The following is an 18,564-nucleotide window of genomic DNA, read 5'->3' on the forward strand; positions in this document are numbered from 1 at the left end:
GAATTGAAAATAATTAATTTAAACAAAACAATCGCGACACGAAATACATACCTAGGTATATTTTTAATGTTAGTTTAAGTTAAAATCTTGTTTGAGAGATATAGGTATGAATAAAAAATATAACATATTTGAAAATGTATTATTCCAAAATATGTAAATTACAGCGATTAATGAAATTATTTGTGATATGTAGGTACATTAGGTCTCATTAATAACTTATGTACAATCTTATTCTATACATAACAATAACAATAGGTAGATATATGTACTTAAAAAAAGCCAATAGTAATCTTTAAAAAAGTGTTTAGTTTCAGGTACTGAACTGATGGCAGCCGTTTTATGTAATTAAAAACGGATTTAATTACATATTATCAAAAAATAGAGCAAGAAGTTTCTATCATTAGCTTATCTAGCATTAGCTGAGATTCCTTTATCTTATTCATTTTTATCAACCTTTTGCCTTTTTATAAAACATAAAACATTTATCCAAATGAAAGATGCTGAAGAAACGTAAACGACACGCAAATTCGATGGCACGAATGCAAAATTTATTATCTGTCCCGGAATCCAAAACGCTTGATTCGCGGCAAATGTCTTCCAATATTTTTGTTTCAGCTCTTCAAATACATCTTCCTTCCTTTCTAGGACACCCAACACTGAGAAACAAAAATTATGATGTAGATATAAATAATGCAACAGAAAATTCAAATTATTATTTTCCACATTTTTATTTTCTCAGAATGTTAAACATCTTTCGAGCAAAGAAAAAATAGACACAACAGTGTGTAAGTGAAGTCCCAGTCCCCTAGTGGGGTAAGGGGCAGATGCATTATACATCTGTTTCACTGATCGATTTTCTTTAGGGACAAGTAGGTGATCAGCCTTCTGTGTCCTGCTAGACCAAGACATTTTTTTTGTTCGTCTCCACCGGGAATCGAACCCAGGACCCCTCGGTGTTACGCTCACGCATCAACCACTGTAGGTACCAAGGAGGCGGTCAAACGACATAGGTTCAACAGTGTAGTTACCTATTATACAAATAAGTTGCCTTTACTATTATACGTCAGTTCGAAACTTACTCGTAAAGAAGGCAGCAATTAACGCTGGTGTCATAATGAACTGGTCTGCTGCAACTTTAGACAGTACAGCCTTCACCGATGTGCCTACGAAACGTCTATCTAAATATCTATACCTGAAATAATTTATTTATATATTAATAAATAAGAAAATTTATTTCAAATAAATTTTATTCTTAGTTGCGTATGAAAATAATTGTCGAATCTACATCCTATATTCGTATGTAAGAGAAAGGCAAAAGCGGGCTTTTTGTTTTTTTTTGGTTTTGGCCTTTTGACCAAAAGAAAACCAAGCACCCAAATATGATATTTGCAATAAGTACAATCGAATTTTTAATCATTTTCATGGTTCAAAAGAGATCGTGGTAGAAAAACATGTGACCGGGAGCGAAAAAGATGCTGTATATTTCGGAAATACATCTAAAGTACCTATAGATCCTAGAATCAATGATGTATAACTATGTCCTTAATTATCCACGCACAAGCAATGTGCAGTTAGGAAATGAGATAAACTTTCAAAACGACTCACGTGGGCAAACTCATTGAGTCGGAACTCATGTTAAATTCATATGTACCTATGCAAAAATATACAAGTGTGTACACCGTACGACACTTGGACTAGATTTCCTATTCTACTTTCGTAATGTTATAAATTTCACCGCTTCCTTTACATTTAGGAAACATATTGTTGCAATGTTTGTATGATATCGATATCTTTACTATTAGTTGTATACGTAGTATATTATTATTAGTCTGTGCTATTAGTAGCGTTTAGCTACTAATATCTATTCTGTGCTATTAGAATAACATTTGAAAGAAATACGAGGGTACGATAGAATACGAGGACAACAAAGAAACTTAACAAATAAATTATTAACGAAAGTTTTTATAAAGCTTTTTATCTAAAAATCATCTAAAAGATCAGTTCGTGTCATTCATTGGAAAAAAAATACTACCGATTTTATTGTTTTGAAGTTTTCTTCGCTCTATAATTCGGACATCACGCAAATTCAATAAAGATTTTCATGTGACTTTCAGCACACTTTCAGTGTTTAGTGTTTAGTTACAAATAGTAGTGGCGTGTATAAAAAGTATTTACTTTCGTGAATTCTGCCCGTTTTTCGAGGTCATTTACAAGAGTTGGCACATGCATTAAATTCCAGAGAAGGTGTGTTCTCAATGAATGTACAATGGAATAGTTGTGTTGATTGAGCAATACTTGATTCCAATTTAACAAATTGTATTGCGATTTGCGACATAAACAAGCGGTATGATAATAGCACAAATTGCTTATATTTAATTGAAATAAACAATATCAAGTGTGATGTCTGATGTTCGGAATAATCGAATACCTAATTTGTAATCAAATAAATATAATTACAGGACCAGAATATTTGCATGAAATGGTTTTAAAATTAGAAATTTCTTATAGCCGTAAGCTCAAGTAACACAACTAAGATCAAACATCCTTTACATGCATATGTAGGTAACCTATATGATACAATATTTAGAACATCTCTTCTTCATTAAAAACGGCTTATCCTATGTACATATGTAATAATTACCAAAAATATAGAGTCGTTGGGTAGAGACAGCTCCCCGTCGCGACTATTCTGCCGGCCGCTGCTAAATCATAGTCTGGCTTTTCTGGCTGAAATAACGTAAGTATTAGATATTTGTTTATTATGTAATGTAATAACTAAGTTCACATAACTACATTTTGTTTTAACTTTGAAGTGTAAAAATACCCTCTGGCAACAATTATAGTTATAGGTAAGTAGGGTACATGATGCTAGAAAAATATCTGTTTTTTTAAACAAACAATGATATAACTTTCTAAAATATTCATCTAGGCTGGATTTGTAGCTATTTATTCTACCATACTAAGAATTACGTGAAATATGTATGTAGGTAGGTATAACGAAATGGCTCAATTGTGAAATTTGCCAGTGCCAAATCTAATATATAAAAATCAATGCCACTTTTCGTTGTAATTCCATAACTCGAGAACGGCTGAACCGATTTCGATAATTCTTTTTTTATTATATTCCTTGAAGTACGAGGATGGTTCTTATGTAGAGAAAACGTTAATATGTACCACGGGCGAAGCCGGGGCGGACCGCTAGTTTATTATAATTAATCAATTTAATATGTAAGTATGAATTCACATATGGATCTACTTGTAAGTCATATATTAGTAACGGAACTATTATAGAGCCAAACTATTTACGTACCTAACAATACTTCAACACAAACCATGATAAAAATAAACCGGGTAACTGTCCACAGGGAAAGCGTTATAAAAAAATAGTCTGGATGTCACGGGTAGCGTGGCCGAGCGGTCTAAGGCGCTGGTTTAAGGCACCAGTCTCTTCGGAGGCGTGGGTTCGAATCCCACCGCTGCCAGGATATTTTTTTTATTTTTATTTTTTACTTAGGACTCGTATAATTTTGTACAATAACATAAAATATTATATAAGGGAGTTTTAGATATCAAGCTTCAAAATGCTGGAACGACCTACCGCCGCCTATTCGTTCCCAACAAAGCGTATTCTCTTTTAAAAACAAACTGAAGTCTTATCTTCTTGACATTCAAAAGCGCAATCAGAAATTTTAACCCCATCCAATTGTCCTTTATTGATTAATTTTCTTTTTGTCAAATTACACTCATTTATACCAATTTCATATAAATATAAATATGTATACAGTATCATCTAAATATATTATATTGCTGACTTTTATTCATGTATATTAAATTTTATGTGCACAATTTTAATTTTAATTTAATACACAATATATTATCACAATATTATATATTATTCATTTACTTATTATATTTATAAAGTATATATCGATTCAATTATATTTATACTTGCATAACTTATGGATACCTTAGTCTGAACGGAAATACATCTACTGTCATTAAGACATCCTAAGGCGGCCACTGAAAATCAGTGTTAACACACTGAGTGGTTGGCCTAATTATGGCATACGTAAGTATATCTTTTAAGTTCCTTTTTTTTAACTAAATTATTGTATATATGTTTTTTTTTACGTGTCCATAATAAACTTATTTTCATTTCATTTCATTTCATTTCATTTCATTATAATTAATAATATCAAAAAAAGGTACAAGGTCTTGAAATAACGAATGGTATTAAATAGTTACACAAGAATACCCATATTCCCAAGTGTAAAATTAACAATTTACAATGAATGGTATAAAATGATTAAACTGGAAACAAAACTTTGCATAATTTAAAATCATACAAGTAACAATTTAACTGTGGACACGCTTGCTATGGAACTACCATTTTCATAATAAATGAATGGAGGAAAGGATGAGCATATTTGAATTTTAAAGCTGTAATATACTAGCTTCTTGCCTCGACTTCGCCCGGGTAGTTGTTTTTTTCAACAAAGCAAAAAATTGCTGTTACTAACGCCACTTTCGTTTATGAATGAATGAAATTAAGATGTACCTCATTTTTGCTGTTCATAAAAGTTGGTGAAGCTTAGATACTCGAACATGACCGATATTTGTGACGTTAATTTTCATTCAATATTTTATTGACTTAGGAGGTCCACATCTAGTAACTACGTAGATTTATTATATTTACTCTAACTTACATCTTTATATACCTACTGGACCAAAGACACAAACTCACCGTATACATCTTATTGAAAGTTTGCTGTGAGAATTCAGCTGCGGTATAGAACGTGGCGTATACAGCTGTGTTCGTGAGCACCGGTCTTCGCTTCAGGGTGTGACGCCACCAGCCGACTATTCGGGATGCCATGGCGACTGAAAAATATGAGCAATATATCTAACGGTGCATTTACATCAAACGAACATAGAGCTAGAGCAAGAGCATTCTTTTGTTTGCATTTAAATCAAACGAACTTAGAGCTAGAACTAGAGCAAGAGCATTCTTTTGTGATCTTTTAATGTAGATAAACGAAAACTCGTATTCAGTGTTATTCAGTTAAGTGTTGTTCAGTTAAGAAATGAAGTTATGTTGGAATTCATAAGCTTCGATATGGCTTCGATTGTGCAGTCGACCTCTCTATTGTTATGGTTCTCACTTTTAACAATTATAGAGACTATTATAAATTATAAACTACATTTTATATAATACTGTAATATTTTCTTACATAATTTTCTGTTTAAAATAAACACTCCTTTTATAAACGTACGAACCACTTTCCGTAAATAGGTATTTCAATGAAGTTGAAAAATTAACAAGTGATAACTGCGTTAAAAACAACCGACTTCAAACTTGCACTTGCAAAAATGCCCATAAAATAAAAACTACTGGGCCTATGCGAATAAAATTTTTATGGGACCAATTCGACACCATCCCGCATCGAACAAAAAAAGAATGACGTAAATCGGTTCAGAAACCTCGGAGTAATCGGTGTACGTATACATAAAAAAAAAAACATACCGGCCGAATTGATAACCTCTTCCTTTTTTTGAAGTCGGTTAAAAACCAAAAGCTTAATAAATTATTTTGGAATAATAATAATTATAAACATGCAAATAACAAGTTATTTTTGTTGTATTCATACAAGAAAAAAAAAAAAGAAAATCTACCTACATTGATCTCAAGCACCTTCAAGTTTCAACAATGTAGTTATCTATTATCCGTCTGGACACAGACTAATAATAATATACTACGTATACAAGTCTGGATAACAATTGTAAGTCCTCGTATTAATAATAGGCAAGGATATAGGAGCTATGAGGGGTCTCTTATCGTCTCTACTATTATCTTATAATTTCATTAGGGTCATTAAATCTTGTGAAGATTTACAACTTGATCGAAGTATTAATATAAATTTTATTACTTAGTTTAACGCTAGTATTGTATTATATTATCTGTGGTTAGGCCAATAGGTACAAAAGGTATGTAAGTACCTAAATTTTATGCACACTCAAAAATAATTAAAACTCAAACTATAAAAAATGCGTCGATTAATAATAAACATCGCAACAAATAAAAACAGTTATAGATTTTTCTATAATAAATAATAGTGAGAAATTTAACTGCAGCTAGAGCTAAAACAACGTAATCAAAATAGTAAACAAACACGAGTTAAAGATATTATCTAATATAAAAAAAAATTACCCGTGCAATAATGCCTGTAGGTCGCAAATCTTATCACTGCACACAGTTTCCAACCATATATTTTAACACCGATCACAGGACTGATAACACAAGCACCAAGTATCGTAGCACCCACCTCGTGCAATTGAGTTCAATAGAATAATAATTTAAATAACCAGTGTCATGGGCTATCTATTGACTAAGAGCCGATTTATGATTGCTTATCGGTTTAAATCTATTGATAAAACCACCCAGTTTGTTGCTATATTGCGAAAATATAGAAAAACAATGTCGTTATTGATGTTTTTAGTATCAATATTCTGTACAATTATTGAGGAACCATAAAAATATCGTGTTTCAACTGTGGTTGAATCCACGAACAAAGAAATGACACGAAAAAACTCTTAAGCCAAGAATTGAAATGGGATAATAGTTATTATGGGTAAAATAGAAACCAAACTTGCTTCGTATCTTGTGAATGAATTGTTTCTGCCAGTCAATAGAATAATAACGAACGGAGTGCTTTACATTATTCAATTATTTCAATAATGTGCGCATGTTACATATTTGAATCTTCAAATATAATTAAACAAACATCACGAAGTTGCATTAAAAACTGCTGTGCAGTGTGTTGAAATATCAAGCACACAAACACACATTGTAAATTCTACTAATATTTGGCAAGTGCTGTAGCTTGTGTAGTTGTACCAGAATATCACATATCCTATACACATACTTGTCACGTATTTTTATGGTGTCATACTAGAGATTTAAATATCTTTTATGAGTCTTTTATTTCTCTTTTATAGCTTTTAAGCGAACCTAATTTCAATATTCACTTACTTAATTTGTAGGTATAAAAAGCATTTATGTATTTTGATGCAGTTTTTCAACAGGCTCTCTGGCTATACAGTATACACATGTAACTGTCCGTATTTAAATATTGATGTCGAAACTCTACTTTGCATAATGCAATTAAATAATCATTGTTCTCAAAATTTGTTACTGGCTAAGTTATAGTTTAAAATATTAATCATTATGTATTATTGTATGGATATTATAGTTAACTGATTTATTAGCTACCCACTTCGGAAAATCAAGAACCTAGTTACTTAATTGAAATATTTACCCAAAAACTATTATAAAAAAATGATAAAATGATAATTTATTTGTAAGAATTGTGGTTACAAAGTTTTTATATAATAAATTTCACATCCGCACAATTCGCCAACAAATTGGCATACAAATATTTAAGTTAAGTTATTATTATTATAGATATACATTATAATACAGCAATATTACAATTTGATTATTACAATATAATTGATTCAACGTTATTATTTTCTCCATTACAAAATTCTCCAATACCAAATTATACCGATTTTCACAGAGTTTTCATTGTATTTCAGACTGAAAATGTCGAAAGTAAAGCAGCCAACACGTAGCTTTCATTAAAATCCCCGTATAACCCCTTTTCAATAGGTACAACCATAGAAATCTAAATAATGGTACAAAATTATCACAATAGGTACAACAGTATTGTAGAGTCGGTAGAATATCTGTTATAAGGTTGGCTTATCAATTATCATACCCATTTTAACTTCTACTTACAATTAAAGTATTAATCTGAGTCAATTGAAATACTTAGTTTCCTTGAGAATATAACGCATATTTTGGTAATTCACAAAAAATAAATATCTTAAAAATATTAGTTGTTATCAAGAATTAAAGATGAACGCGCGAAAAAAACGCAAACGTTCTCACTAGACACCGTGTGAGGTCGGGGCGGAACGCTTGTTTTTTTTTCTGTTTAAAGTATAGATATATATATATATATAGATACCTATTAAAAAGGAGAGCAATAGTTAAATATAATTTTCTAAAACATTAACGTTTTCGTTTTTTAAAAATGAATCAAATTCGTCTATTGTCTCTTTTTTTGGCCAGATTGAAGTCAAGGTCTTTTAAAATATTCTTCTACTATCAGATTTAATTCAAGTTAGATTCCCAAGTTTCATCATGCTGCAGTAATTAAAGTAATCTTACAATATATCACCGGATTCTACTTTTGTTCCACAAAATATACTTATAAAAACAAAACACAGTCAACAAGACTTGCGTAATCCTTAAAAATAGAGCCTTGAAGCTTACGAAGTAACGCGTGCATAATTTTTATATATTCATAAATAGCTACCTGAACTAGCTTTCACTTATCAAACACAGACCTATCATAGGTATTTTACTAAGCTTAGTTTTCTTAAACTCTACAATGCAAATATTAGAAAAACCACGCGTAGAAATCAAACTAGAATACAGAAAACAATGGAGAATCCTTCACACAATGTTGACAATAATTGTTGGTAATCTGGCCACGATTGTCATTTGGAATCTCGTAAAATTCGAAATGCGCGGTAGAGGTGAGGGGCGCCAGCGCCGGTCCGTGCCAGGTAACAGGAGGTACGGCGCAACACAGTGCGCCTGCGCATTGCTTTAACGGACATATTTATTCATTTATATGGAAGTTTATTGTGTACGTAGACTGAATATCTTTGTTATAGTGTAATAGTATAAGGTAAGGTGTTTTACAAAATACGATGTTTGATTTATGGGGTAATATCAATAATATGGTTGTAAAAAAGAACAATAAAGTAGTTACATCAAGTCAGACCGGCGAATTTGTTGAAGAACTGACTGGAAGCTTAAATGGAAGGGATAAAAGATATCTAATGATTGTTATCACACTATGTTTGATGTAAAGACATTCAAAACTTTAAAAAGTTGAAAAATGTTAAATTAGTATCAATCATAGGTACAGCAAGATAGTGTTTGTGTGATAGTCGATTTCATGATCAAATGCTATTTATCGTTGTCGTTTTACATGCAAGATTAATTATTTTATTGTGTTATTTTATCAAACACACATGAAATAGCTAAATTTCCTACTAATATTATAAATGCGAACGTAACTCTTATCTGTTAGTCTCAGTCTGCTTATCTGTTTCTTCTTCACTTTTAAACACTTCGCCAATTTTAACAAAATTTTGTGCAAAGATATTTCTAGACCCAAAACAGGACATAAGATAATTTTAATCCCGAAACTCCCACGGGACTAGGAGCTTTACGGGTTTTCCTTTGAATTCTTAATATAGGCAAAAAAGCTAATATGTGAGCTAAAAATATGTGACTGACTGAAACAGTGTGTCAAAATAAACCAATTTAATGTTATTCTCTACAATCCTAACAATTTTAACTCTATCAGAAATAATATTACTAGACACGCATTGCAACCGAAATCGCCCACTATGCGTCTCCGAGCTTAGCGGTCGTCCTCCCTCCCACGTCATCGTATCTCTGTTTCTCGCCATCGCGCCGTCTCTCTCACACAGCGCTCAGTTATCGCAGGACTGCCGTGAGACACGGGTGTGTTGTGTGAACGAAAATAACCTGTTTGTAAACTGCGTACTTATTGAAACGAATAACATTAAAAGTTAATAAAATACACCTGAAGTTGAGTGCTATACAATATTCCGGTTCACGGTTACAGTGTGTGCGTTGCAGTGAGTTATATGTCCTTGATTTGGAGGCTTCGACGCTAGTTCTTCTTTTACAAACAACGTGCGAGCGGCAAGGTAATATTCTTAATATTTTCATTCAGTTATGACTCTACATTGACTTTACCGAAATGGAACCGGTTCTTGAGAAAGGAATGGAGTATATTTTTTAACAGAATGCATGTAGAGCCTCTTTTGAAGACAAAATGAAAACTCTTCAGTCAAATTACTTTATGTAGAGTCAATTTTTGTATATATCGTGGCCTTAACTTTTAATTTGATTTCAATTTTCAACAAAGGCTAAATTAGATGGTTGGTTTTAAAATATAGCTAGTTTCAGCGAATCATTTAGTCTGTATATAATAAGAATAATATAATTAACTATGTAGTTAGAATCTACGATTAATGGTTAATTATTATTGCAGATTATCAATTAAAGAGAGTCTCTACAATTCATAATATGCAATAATAATTAACTGTACTAGAGACTAAGTACTTAGTTATTAAAAATAAATACCTACTTTATACCTGTTTCAAGAAAATATTATCATTAATTTAATGACGATTTATTTATTGATTATATTTGATTATTCCTTACTGCCAACCTTTTAATTTCAATAAAAGGTCGCAAAGATCTATAAAATAGGAATTGTATTAATTGCAAGTGGTAACCGGCAAATAAACAGGTGTTTTAAATGGGGTGGCTTATAGGCTTCAGTCAAACGCAAAGCTAAAGTGAAGCTATGATAGCTTAAGCTGTCATATCATGGAACTCTAGCTTCAAAAGCGAGTTTACTCACGTGGTAACCAAATGCTATGTTATGACATAAATATTAGAGTTAATTTATGTGAAAAAAGCATTATTTGTTGTGTTCAAATTTTACGTGCTATCTTTAACGGTTATATTATATTATAACAATAGTTAAATTTAAAACCCTTACAAATGGATACAAATTATGTCTTAATAACTTTTTGTTCAATCGTATATGAAAATTAGATTCAATCAGAAATATATTTTACACAACTCTATCGCTTTGCAACAAATCTGACGCAAGCTCTACAAAATAAACATAGAGAATGTTTTAAATTTTTAAGGGTGGTTTATTGTCGTATCTACCTGCTATTAGGTAAAAAAACCGCTTCAAAAGATAAGCGAGATTATATTCTAACCCATGATGTTTTTATTATAAGAGTTTTATCTCAGGAACGTGCATTATGGTAAGTAGTTTTGGATTAATATATGTACAGATAAAATATTACTGTCACGCTCACGGATCATACGGATAGTTTACCTAGAATTGGGTTGTTTTAATAATGTGAAAGGTTCTAGGCACATAATAATGGATGTACCTATGTATAAAATTTTCCTAGTTCCTACATTTTTTTTTATAATTATAAAAAGACCTCTGTTGATGCGTTTAAACTCACTTAATAAGAGATAATAAACGTTTTAATAGTTCTCGACGTGTACATATCATAATTATTTGCTTTTTATTCACATTTGTTACCTTCGTAAGTAGGTAGGTATACACAATCTAACAGCCAAATTTAAGAAAAGCCACTATAAAGATAACTTGTAAAACATCAACACACATACAAATTTTCCATTTCTTCAGACAAGAGCTAATATTATTACAATTATTATATTGTTGTTACACAACAGATGTCGTCACAAATCGCCATGTTTTTACACCACTGTTAACGATGAGTCATTTCACAAAAACGTCACTTTAATATTGCATTGAAAGAAAACAAAGGAATTTATGAAAGGTTCATAATTTGTTTAAGATAATAAGTAGGAATTTACATTTAGTAGATTAAAAACGTATAGTCTCGCGCTTACCTAGTAGTACAGACACAGTGTACAGACTAGGAACTAGTACTAGGCTAGTACCTACCTAACGCTTTCATATCAATGGATTTAGAAACCAAATAATACGAAAGCTCTAAGCTATGTTAAAATATACAAAGCTCAGTACCAACATATGTATAATTGTTTATATTACCTACATTAATAAAACATCTTAATATTGTATAAAAATATATTATGTTAATCCCGTATATTATGTTAATCTAGCTCTATATAACATATTATGTTCGTTTGATTCAAAAGCACCGTACAAGAAAACTTTTTATATTGATTTATTAATCGTACTCACTTGAAAATGTCGTTAATTGATGAGAGATTCAAAGAAACAACGATGAAAATCTATAAAAGGTACGTACTTAACAATGATCCGATAAATACTATTTTAAAATCATTTATCTGTATTGTGCATTACTGCCTTGACACCAAAATCAACAGGTCTGCATTAAAATTAACTTAAGCAGATTCATTATTTGAATATTCAAGTATATAAAAACTGAGATACGTTTTATCAAATTAATAGGATGAAATGAAAGGGCATTTCTCATAAATACATATATTAATTGTAATTAAGCATTGTAAATAATATACAGTAGCAAATTTTATGCTTATTTAATTCAAATTGATACATATAATGCAAATTATAACAAAACGCAATTTCTTCAAAAATTTACATATCTACTTGCATAAAACGAGTTCAACAATTTACTGTTTTAATATTTAACAGATATGAAATGTTATAAACCTAAATACCTATATGAAAGTGTTTATAATAAAGCCTGTGATTATTATGGAGTACGTACATATAAATCAAGACATAGGATTATTATAGGAGTTGTGTGAATAAGGAGTAAGGCGGCAATTAAATTATTGCTAAGTAGTACATCAAAATACAGTTAAATTATCATCATCCTAACTGTTCAGCGGTTCTATCCATTAATTAGCAATCAAATAATTACCTATATTCCTATTTCTCACAATACTAAATAACCTATTAGGAAATTAATTCTCCACCTCGACATGTGGCTTTAAACCTAATAAGTCGTCGTACCTATAAAGCCTTATAATGTTATTATGAACACGCTGCACTGAAATAGATTGGTTGGACGAAGAACACCATTCCGGTAATGTATATCGATTGAATACGTAATATCATGCATTTGCGAGCATTTAGATCGAATGTGAAACAATGTCTTTAAAGGAACACACTTTAAAGGACACTATATTATAGACAGTTCAAGAAAATATAACTAACTAGCGGTCCGCCCCGGCTTCACCCGTGACACAGCCTTTACTCGAACAGAGAGAAAATAAGAGTGTATTTTTTATGTTTTTCCTTTGCATAAGAACCTCCTTTGTGCTTTAACAAAAACGTAAAAACATTAGACGAATTGGTAGAGCCGTTCTCGAGTTTAATGTGTAAATCGAGTGAAATTGTGCGGACGTAATTCTCATATATTGTAAAACCTTTGTAACCACAATTCTGGCAAATAAATTTTTCATTTCATTTTCATTTTTCATTTCATTTCATAGGCAGTCGAAAGTGCACTTGAAGTCATACCTAATAAGTACATAAAATACAACTCTCACCTGCGTTACTCGTATCGCGATGAAACAATCGTACACATTCAATATTTTATCAAACATTCATCTGCATTGTAATGCACACTGTATAAAACATGTAAGAGGGCGACAGAGGTACCTACTACGAAAAATGCAAAGCAAGGCCGTTTTTAGATTTGGAGAGTGCAGAGTTGTTTTTTGAATATGAATACTATTATCTCGCAAAAAATCTCATTAAAATTATTTTCTCAGTACAAAATTAAAAAGTACACAAATGCAATGTGATTACCGGATAAAGCAGTATATTTAATAGTTACTGTAAATTACATTAATATAATCACTTCTGGATACTTAATTTGTGCAATTTGATTGTATAATGTCATTAAATAACGATCAATTAGAAAATAGACAAAATATTCAACAAGACTCTACAATTTCGAACATTGAAAATTGAAATGAACTTGACAATTTTATTTTAACATATTACTTAATATTAGTTCTTCTATAACCGATAATATGACCATAATATTATATGTATACATATTCAAAATCTTATACCTATCTGTAGTCCATACGTAAGAATATATTTTACTAGCTTTCCGCCTGCGGCTTCGCCCGCGTTTTCAAAGAAGAAAACGCATATTAGTTCTCGTTCCCGTGGGATTTCCTGGATAAAACTTAGCCTATATTACTCGTGGATAATATAGCTTTCGAATGGTGAAAGAATTTTTAAAATCGGTCCAGTAGTTTATGAGCCTATTCATTACAATCAAACAAACAAAGTTTTCCTCTTTATAATATTAGTGTAGATTTGCAATATATAAATTATTACCGATCATAGTCTTAGATTATCCTCTAAAAATACATAGTGGAAGAATATATTGTCTGTATTTAAAAAGCTATCCCATTAAACTAATCGTAATGCAACCTACAGTACAGGTAATGCCATAAAAGTATGTGTTACCGGTTCACTGACTCCGTATCCGGCTGGATCAATGAAAACGCTAATAATACAATATTCAAATGAAGTAAACCGAAAGCGAATACTTTTCGCTTTACCCACAGGCCACAGAACGTTGGACAGTTTCTATGAACAATGAGGAATGTATGGTATAATACTTGCGTAGATAATATGTTGGGTGCCTTTGTAGTTTGCAATTAAGTCATCAACTGTAGAGACTAGAGAGAGAGTAAAAATTTTGAAGTTTTTTATTTTTTTATTTCAGCCAAGTTTGTCTAGGATAGTAGTGTTTGAACTTTCCTTATGTTAGTAGTAACTACCTATGTATTTAATTATGTATGCTTGTGTTTCCAAATGAATATTTTCCTTTGAATATAATCTGTGTCACTTCGGCCAATTCGACGTATTTGTAGGTGTTAATTTATTGGTCAATTTGAACATCTCTACAGCTGCAGCGTTCCCAAAACTGGTCATTTGATTTCTTCTCGGACTGGTAGATACGTAGGACTTTTCTAGAATATTAGGCTTTATAGTTAATAGATAACCTTCTGTCTTGCGTGTTCTTAAGAATTGAAATAGTTACTATGCTAATTTCAACAAATACATTGCCTTGTAACAAAGGCTAAATTTGTAACATTTTCGGCAATTATTCTTTCTTGTTTCATTAATATTTAATTTATTCATAAGTTTAATATTCATAAATCATATTTCTTCATGACACATTTAGTAATGAATCGTATTAAACAAGGCGGTTGTTGAAAAACACTGGCCCATCTCCATTCAAAACGAGAGTGAGTTTATAAACATACGGAAATGTTTACAAACCACTCAATTGCTCATAATCGTGGCATTACGTTGATTTTTGCGGTAAGTCTTTCATTCGAGTGCATTTAGTTTCAAGGGATAAAGGGAAAGAACTTGTATGTTTTATGTACAAGTATGCCAAGTTCTATAAAAATGATTTCAAAATCTATAAAAATGGTGACCATACAAAAAAAAAATTACGGCGAAACATTTTTTTTTTCTAATGTAGAGCACGATCTAATAGAGCGCATTAAGTATGAGTCGTGCAATTGGTACTGAGTTCGATTCCTAGTGGTGATGTTAACAACCACAAATTACTAAGTAGTTATGCTAAGACTACCAGTTAAATTGTGGAAGTCGTATAGTTTCAAACTGATATGGCATTTTTATGCCACGACTGTACGAATAAGAATAAATGTGTTGCAGACTTCAGTAATTGCTTAGATAGATCATTCGTTAGATAACGATCTCATAAATTACTTTTCCGACGAACAAAAGATTGTTTTTCTGACTATAAACCAATATATAATGACAGATATCAGTTTGTCGATCAAGAATTAAATCGAATACGCAATACAACATGCGTATCAGTTTTTATGTTTTAAACGAATTGATTAATGGTTGATTATTTCCGTAAATAGAATTAACCAATTGTCTAATCAAGGAGCGCGTGTAGGCGAATCATGAGTTTCATAAGGTAGCCTTCAAGCTTTCCAACTTTTAACCTTGCGTTAACCTAATAACCGATAAGTCATAAATATTTGATTGCCAATCGATTGTTATTTTTGCCCAATTATATACTATTTTGATACGTTTACCTCAGATCTATTTACTACAATCGGCCAAGTAAAGCAATGGCTCACTTTCAGTGATTTCTAAGGTTTTAAAGTATGTTGCAAGCGATCGTTCGAATTGTTAGTATAAGAATAAACCTATATTTTTATTGTAACCGTATTGTTGTGACAATCATCGCAGATGCCTTCAATAGGTACGCTTTTGCATGCAAAAGTCAGTAAATAGGTAGGTACTTAAAATAGATCCTTTATGTAATTATAGTACTCACATAAATTATTTCAACAACATTTAAAATTAGAGTTTGTAGTGTTAACCATTATTGGAATATTAAAATAAATGAAGAACGTGTCTCTACAAAACTACCTACACTAGATTTCTTCACTTTAACCTAAATCCGTTTTACATTCAAAGGCAGAAGGGCCGTGACATTTAGAAGATGGTACGAACCTACAGTTATAAGCGATTTAAATTTGTTACAATAGCACGCCTTTATTTCCTATCACAACTTATTGGTGAAAGCTAAACAATTGGAAAGTAGAATTGTTACAAAATTTAATGGTCATACTTCATACTTCATAGTGACATTTGGTTCCGACTCCGATGAGTTTTCCTCAAAACAATAGACATACATAATAGAGTAGGGATATTAACATGCGGCGGTTCCGGGAGTGGGAACGCCGGCTCGAGGAGCCCAGCGCGGGTGAGAGGACGGTTGCGGCCATACGTCCAGTCCTCCAAGAGTGGTGCGACAGGCGGCACGGGGCCATAACCTTCCGCCTTACACAGATACTGTCCGGGCACGGCTGCTTCGGGCGGTACCTGTGTAAAGTCGCGAGGAGGGAACCCAGCATGGTCTGCCACTGGTGTGCCTGCCCGGAGGACACGGCAGATCACACCCTTGCCGTGTGCCCCGCGTGGGCCGAGCCCCGTGCTCGCTTAGTCGCGATAATCGGGCCGGATCTCTCTCTACCCTCCGTTGTTCGCGCAATGGTGGATGGCGACAGATCCTGGCGTGCGGTGATCGCATTCTCGGAGAGTGTGATCTCGCAGAAAGAGGAGGCAGAGCGGGTGCGCGAGAGGGATCCTCACGCGGACCCGATCCGGCGCAGACGTCTTATTGGGCGTCGTCGCCGTGTTGCGGCCGGTTTACACGGTCGCAACGTGCCTCCTTGACGAAGGGCGCCGGGCGGTGGAACGGGGAATGTAATCCATCGTCCGGTGCGGTGAGGCGACTTGAGACGTGTCCCGCTCATGCCGCCAACGGGAGGGAAGAGCAGGCAAATCACCTTTCCTGTTCTTGGCTTGCGCCTGGCCTGGAGATGGGCTGCCGCCGAGGGGGTTGCGGAAGAATTCTAACAAATACCCGCGGCCCCCTCATTAAAGCGGCTCGACGGAACACAGTGGGGTTTTAGTCGGTAAGAATCCGACATAACCCACGGCTCCTTCCCCGGGGGCCGTGGGTATCTTTGGAAGATTTCCCCACTATAAAAAAAAAAAAAAAAGGGATATTAACATCTTTTGAAAAGGAAAAATAATCGTAAAGAAAAAGTTTATGGAGACAAAATGTTACAGCACAGATAACATAATAGTTTAGACTATAGAATATAGATTATAGATAGTTATTTGATTTCTTAGAGGTATATCCTTGGGTATATCTAATCAGTTTATGTATCTGTGATTAGATGTTGACGCAATGATTGACAGCCAAGCGATCTCGGAAGCACAGAATACATAATAGTAGCTAAACGCTACAGAACGGACACTCTCCGCCTCCCGCCAAAATTAAACACTTACCTCACCCCGCACGATCAGACATGTTATGGTACCCATTTCCCCGCAAGGACGATACCAACGACGTCTTTAGACGAAACGCAACGAAGATTGACAACATTAATCAAATTGACTTAAAGCAATTTTATTATTTTGGATTTGTGATTATCGTTTTTCGTAGAAAATGGTTAGATATTGTGCTGTTTACGGATGTATTTCATCAGAAAAACGCGAATTTTTTTTTACGCTAGTCACAAATGTGCCAACCATAAAGAGTTTACACACACATTTGCAGTCTCTACAGTGTGACTGAGTGTGACTGTCAAAACTATAATTTTGTATGGAGTGTCCGGGGTGTGTCGGAAGTTTAGAGAATTTATTAACCTAAATGGTAGAGAATGTTAACAATACAAAGAGACATGAAATTGCAATTTATTTGTGTGTTAATAGTTTTGAATATATAACATTTAAACGCTTTAATGCGAAATAATATCTATTGTAAAAGTAATTATAATAAGGTTACGATTTTTAATGCACGATTGGGTACGATAGACCATATACAGATTACAGGTACAATGGTTAATTGTTACTATCCAAGTATTATGATAGTATAGCAACAGTCTTGAATTTTTCAAAAGCTTTAAAAAATTGCAATTTTCCGAGGTTCAAGATACAATTATTTTTATTAGTAATTAGGTACTTTTTCACATTATGTACTTATTTCAAATCAGTGAAAGAGTCAAGGAATAGCAAAAACGAAAAATCATGTTATTTAAGTGTACGCTCTATGTTTCCGTATATATGAGGTATATTAATTAATATTAAAACCAATGAAATTTTATTATGTACCTATATCTTTATTATGTAGTATGCATGTAAATAATAGAGTCACCCTTAGATTACAAAATAAAGAGTCACCGATCACATAGAGTCACATCACTACAAACATAATTTGTTTTTATGACATATACCCAATAAAGAAAGACTAATTTGAATATATTATATAGTTACATCTAATAACATAAAAAAATTAGATTATCAAAGTTTAAATGAACTTTTCATACCA

General features: G+C 32.6%; 2 protein-coding genes and 1 non-coding gene across 5 annotated transcripts in view; 2 read left to right on the forward strand and 1 right to left on the reverse strand.

Moving 5' to 3' along the window:
- Positions 1-123: 123 nt before the first annotated feature.
- Positions 124-12,000, reverse strand: LOC123694384 (mpv17-like protein). Of its 3 annotated transcripts, none has more exons than XM_045639809.1 (5): positions 11,898-12,000; positions 4,745-4,881; positions 2,642-2,727; positions 1,080-1,192; positions 124-656 (listed from the first exon to the last, which is right to left on the reverse strand). In XM_045639809.1, the coding sequence occupies exons 2-5, from the start codon at positions 4,874-4,876 to the stop codon at positions 436-438; spliced, it is 552 nt and encodes a 183-aa protein (XP_045495765.1). In that variant the 5' UTR covers positions 4,877-4,881; positions 11,898-12,000; the 3' UTR covers positions 124-435. The 3 variants fall into 3 exon arrangements, with proteins under 3 accessions (XP_045495765.1, XP_045495767.1, XP_045495766.1); XM_045639811.1 differs by lacking the exon at positions 11,898-12,000 and adding an exon at positions 8,382-8,574; XM_045639810.1 differs by lacking the exon at positions 11,898-12,000 and adding an exon at positions 6,209-6,357.
- Positions 3,401-3,482, forward strand: Trnal-aag. Its single transcript has one exon. It is a non-coding gene; the product is annotated as a tRNA-Leu (tRNA).
- LOC123694359 (rab11 family-interacting protein 4) overlaps positions 9,562-18,564 on the forward strand; it is an 81,085-nt gene continuing 72,082 nt past the window's right edge. The window contains exon 1 of the mRNA XM_045639776.1: positions 9,562-9,816. The gene's annotated coding sequence lies outside the window, so the exon portion shown is untranslated. The remainder of the gene's footprint in view (positions 9,817-18,564) is intronic.

This window comes from Colias croceus, chromosome 9 (genome assembly GCF_905220415.1).
Source record: "Colias croceus chromosome 9, ilColCroc2.1".
In the NCBI taxonomy this organism is placed as follows: Eukaryota; Metazoa; Arthropoda; class Insecta; order Lepidoptera; family Pieridae; genus Colias; species Colias croceus.

Coding starts and splice junctions, on each gene's coding strand:
- LOC123694384 (XM_045639809.1), bottom strand. CDS start 4,876: ATGGCATCCCGAATAGTCGGCTGGTGGCGTCACACCCTGAAGCGAAGA. Junction 1,193..2,641: donor CCAACGACTCTATATTTTTG/GTAATTATTACA, acceptor AAATTATTTCAG/GTATAGATATTTAGATAGAC. Junction 657..1,079: donor AATTGCTGCCTTCTTTACGA/GTAAGTTTCGAA, acceptor TTTGTTTCTCAG/TGTTGGGTGTCCTAGAAAGG.